The sequence below is a fragment of the Salvia splendens genome, unplaced genomic scaffold (genome assembly GCF_004379255.2).
Source record: "Salvia splendens isolate huo1 unplaced genomic scaffold, SspV2 ctg676, whole genome shotgun sequence".
Classification (NCBI taxonomy): Eukaryota; Viridiplantae; Streptophyta; class Magnoliopsida; order Lamiales; family Lamiaceae; genus Salvia; species Salvia splendens.
This window is the reverse complement of record NW_024599341.1, coordinates 1785-6667: the sequence shown is the minus strand read 5'-3', so window position 1 is coordinate 6667 and position 4883 is coordinate 1785. Positions and strand designations below refer to the sequence as shown.

The 4883-nt window shown below is 37.0% G+C and overlaps 1 protein-coding gene and 1 non-coding gene across 2 annotated transcripts; one reads left to right on the top strand and one right to left on the bottom strand.

Annotated features, from left to right (window-relative positions):
• Positions 1 to 232: 232 nt before the first annotated feature.
• Positions 233 to 2796, top strand: LOC121790939 (protein NTM1-like 9; the record flags this gene model as incomplete). Its single annotated transcript, XM_042189032.1, has 5 exons — positions 233 to 532; positions 877 to 1164; positions 1291 to 1635; positions 1762 to 2217; positions 2305 to 2796. Coding segments are annotated over 5 exons (1656 nt in total), but the record flags the coding sequence as incomplete, so codon positions are not given.
• Positions 2797 to 3292: 496 nt separating this feature from the next.
• Positions 3293 to 3377, bottom strand: TRNAM-CAU. Its single transcript is given in 2 exon segments — positions 3293 to 3328; positions 3340 to 3377. It is a non-coding gene; the product is annotated as a tRNA-Met (tRNA).
• Between the last annotated feature and the right edge of the window lie 1506 nt (positions 3378 to 4883).

Here is a 4883-nt window from a genome sequence, read left to right as displayed (position 1 = left end):
GCTATGTAGTATAACATAATTTAAGCACTACGGAATGCATTATCTTTTAATTTAGGATTTTGATGGAAATTGAGTTTTCTGAGTAATTATCCGATTGATTGTTAGTGGAAGCTAATATGATTATGTTATCTGTCTCGTACACAGCCATACTGATGATGTTTATTGTTATTAGTTGTTGTTGCCTATCAGAGATTACATCTGGCTTTGAACTTGGAGGTGATCATAACTTGTGTTTCTTCCCTGTCTTGCAGATTTGTCTGTGGTAGAGTCTACTGACAATGATTGGTTCTTCTTCTGCCCGAAAGATCGGAAATATCAAAATGGTCAGAGATTGAACCGGGCCACGGAGAAAGGTTACTGGAAGGCGACCGGTAAGGATAGGAATATAACTACCCGAAAGGGAGTAAAGATTGGGATGAAAAAGACTTTGGTTTTCTACATTGGTCGTGCACCCGATGGAAAGAGGACCAACTGGGTGATTCATGAGTATCGTGCTACTGATAAGTCTCTTGATGGCACACATCCTGGCCAGGTTGGCACTTTTTTATTATGCTTTTATAGTCTTTTTCTCTAAGAGCGAGCTATATTTTCTGTTTCCATGGTTAGTTTGTATAGTTTGTTCATGGTTAATTGATTGAAAAATGCACATTTTCTTGCACTAAGTAAATGTTGACTAATTTTGAAAGTTTGCAGCTTTAGTTGTATAGTCAGATTCTATAAGAAATTTGAAAACTTGTGAAGAAACCATTTGCTTGTATTGTAACACTAATTGGATTGAGTATGTATCTTGAATATTGTTGCATTGCCCAAGGAATATAGCGCATTGATTTCTTCCGTTTTCTTGTACTAACTAAATGTGGTGATTTCTCTTGCTAGGGCGCCTATATACTCTGCCGTTTGTTTAAAAAGGCTGAGCTGAAACTAGATGAAGTTGGAGAGATAATTGCTTCTCCTCCTGAAGTTCGATCTGCTGAACATGAACAATCAGAATTGGTGAGTCCCAGTTTAGGCGGTAGTGCTGAACCACAACCTTCTACTGGAAGCCATCGGAACATTAGTACTCAGAGAGCTGTAGCTGGCACTGCTATACCTATTGATTGGCAGAATGACAGCGGCATTGCTTATGAGATTGAAGACAATGTACAAGACATTAAATCTATTCCTGTGAGTGAAATAATGATCTACCCAGCTTTCTAACAGTTTCACCAGCTGTAATCTATTTAATTAACCTTTTTATTTTTCCTTGAATAACCTGAGACACTACTTATATTTGTCACTTCTTTGATTCAGCCTAACCCTGAACTGGAGAAACTATTGGATGAGTTTTGCTACCCTGTGCCCCAGACCACAGAAGGGAAAATGTTTTCCCCATTGCATTCCCAGATGCAGTCAGAGCTTGGAAACCCATACTTCTATAACAACATTAATGGTGATATCAGCGATTGTCAACAAAGGTTCCCGTTCCACTATGGAACCAATGCTACTGATGATATTGAAAAGTTCTTGAATTCTGTTTTAGTTGATTTTGAGGAGCAGTGTCTACCTAGCATCAACAATGGTGACAACTATGTTAACAGTAATGTAAAAGCCAGTATCTCATGTAGTGAGTTGGAGGGTGAGGTGTCTCAGAAACAGGTAAGCAAGTTTCTTTGTTACTTTACTTGTATTAAAGACTAATTATACTGCAAATAATATCGTCTTATAGCTGGATTTACTTTCTTAATGGAGACCTGATAGCAAATATTATTATCTCTACTTTAGGCTGATCTGTTTATGCTGCCAGTTGAGCCGTTCGAGGACAATATCAAGCAAGAATCTCCATTCCAGAGTGAAGTTTCTTCTGAAATGCTAGCTGTTGATCAAGATGGTCATAGTTCTTATGTTAGCAGTGGCCACGACCTGGGGAACTTGGGTTACGCAAGTAACCTCTTTGGATTACCAAATGATTCCTCAACTTTCGCTTCTGTCAATTACATCGGGCACGTGTCAAATGTTGAAAACACTGGTCTCTATAGCCCTGCAGTGGAAGACACGAATTCCGGAACTGGCATTGTGATAAGGCAACGTCAGATTCCTAATCAAAGCAGCGTGCAGCACACTGCATCAGGCACTGCTCCAAGAAGAATTCGTCTGCAGAGTAAATTTCAAGTTGGATCGGTTCAGTGTGGCCTTCTTAACGAGCCAACTAAAGTAACGCAAGAAGATGACACAGCCCAGGTGCGATGTTCTTCTGATCGTTAATTCCAATCAATACCGTTGTCTAGTTTATGGCATTCTAACCTCACAGAATCATTGGTACTACAGGATGATGGGAAGGCTTCTACGGTCTCTCCTGATGAATCGGGGGCTTCAACTACTGTCGATGCAAATACAGATGGGAACTCAAATGACACAAGCACAAACCCAAAGGCCAAAGCTGAATCACCATATAATAAATCAGAAGATACTGTTTCACAGCGCTCCGGTTGTGCACTTTCAGTTTCATCATCGAGATACATGCCTAAGGTACTCATGGCCATGAGTCTCATAGTCATGCTTCTTGCTGTGTTGGCATTTTCTACCTATAAATGAAACTAACTAGAAAGTAATCAAGCCTTTTTTGCTTAGTTCGATAGGTTAACACCGGGTCCTGATATTTTGTCGTTTTAAAGCTAAATGTTACGCCTGGATGCTTTGGATTTGCTTATTGCTTAGCTTTATGGATGATCGTTTCTGTACATGGTTATGTAACATATATCGGGGATTACTTTTTTTGTCGTATATGTTTATAGAGATTTACAGGATACAATTGTGGTTTTTTGTGATTGCTAGGTGTTAATGCTTCTTTCCTTGTAGATGTTGTCTTGGATGGGGGAGGCTACATTTTTCATTCTCAAATGCTTCTCTGAAGTAGAAATTTTGTAAAAATTAGATTTTGTGAATAGAAATTTCAAGTTTCTTTCCGATGGGGATCTTCCCATTTTTTTGCCTGAATACTGATTTAAATCCAACTTGTTATAATAGCATAGGCAAAGCTGAACTAGAATTGTCCTTGCCAAATGTGTATAAGAGGCATATAAAATCCAATTATACATAAAGAATTGTGATTAAGATTGTTTCTCAAGAAGACAAATAACTATCCAATACACACCAACACATGATCAATGAACAAAATGAACGAGCAAGTAAACAGAAGCTAAGATTTCCAAATCTTAAAAAGGGCGAATTAGAGATAAAAGCAAAGAATACAGTGAAAAAAAAAAGGTAAGATTCCAAAATAAAGAAGAAAGCAAAGAATAAAAATATTTTTAAATGGGGTGAGAGAGGCTCGAACTCTCGACCTCAGGATCACTCAGAAGCTATGAGACCTACGCGCTAGCCAACTGCGCCACCACCCCTTTGTTGTTAATTATCTACACAAAATTAATCTATCTTAAAATGAACGAGCATAAGGATTTATCATTTATATACATAAGAACATAAAACCATTTTTTACCCATTAATTAAGAATATCAACAATGAATGCATTTTGTTTTTGCTAGATGAGTACAACACGAGGGCGTGAAAATTTCAGTGCCTTACGGGATTTAACTAGTGATGCATCTCCTGATGGTTTGGGATGTTGTTTAGAATCATTTACAATGCTAGTAGAACTATACAACCACAGATAAGAAGCAACCAGCAATAGTGAATGCATTTGATAAGTTCTATCACACACCTCATTGGAATTCATTTAATTGTGTGCACTCATTTTACACCAATAAGGATTTTAAGCCTCGTTTGATTAGATGGATTATGCTAGTACAAGTGTTTAACGTGTAGATTTAAGATTAAAAAAAAAGGTTGCAAGATTGTGGTGGCAAAAAACATGTAAAGCCTTGAGAATCCAGTGAAGGAGGAAGATGTAATGCACATTGTCAAAAGAAGAATTCCTCTATATATGATGCAAGTATTCTTACAAAAGTCTCCATAGGTGGGATTAACACATGCTTCGGAGGTAGTTAAATTTCTTTATTTTAAACCTTCAATACAATTCAAAATTTGTTTGATCCCTAAAAACGTGTCCAAGCGAAACGAAGGTCAAATTATATGTTCATGGACTACCTATCCCTTATAGTTTAATACCTCTTGATGACTGAACTTGTGTCTGGGTTTTGCATTAGGTTATTCCCACTCCTGTTGCGGATTGTTGAAATCGTATGCGCTGTTTGACCGGGTTGTACGAGTGGCAGTTTTTTATTTTTGTAAAAATTAAATAGCATAGATCAGTCTACATTTCCAGCATGCGATCGTGATATATTCATTCTCTATATCGATTCCTAGTGATGAAAAATAGCGGAATAAAGTTGGTTATTTAACTATGGAGTTATGAGAACAATCCGTTAGTAAAACCCATATAAAAATCGGTAAATAAGATTAGTGACAGATTGGTGATGGATGAGTGCCTTTGTTTAAAAACGTGTACATAAAAATTGGTGATTGAATTTGTCCATGAAAAATTGGTGACGGATTATTATGGTAAAATCTGTCAGTATTATTAATCCATTTTTCTAAAAAATGTAAAATTTTATTTTCTAATTTATACTTATTAAATTTATTGAACAACAATTAAGAAAATATTCACTGATTCATGAAATATTTGATTAAGTGAAAAACTCCTCAACCCCGACAATAAGTAAATTATTCTTCAAAACTACATTCGCAAATCGAGAATGGATGAACTGAGTTTCAATATGCCCTCTATTATGGAATACAGAAACATGCGGAGATGGATGTGGCCAAACGCCTTAGTTGGGTGGATACACGCACATCGGGTTATCCCGGTACGTCCCTCGAACGATCAACAACATGAATACATGTTCAGATTGATCATGCCCAATACATCACGATATGTACACGTTTGT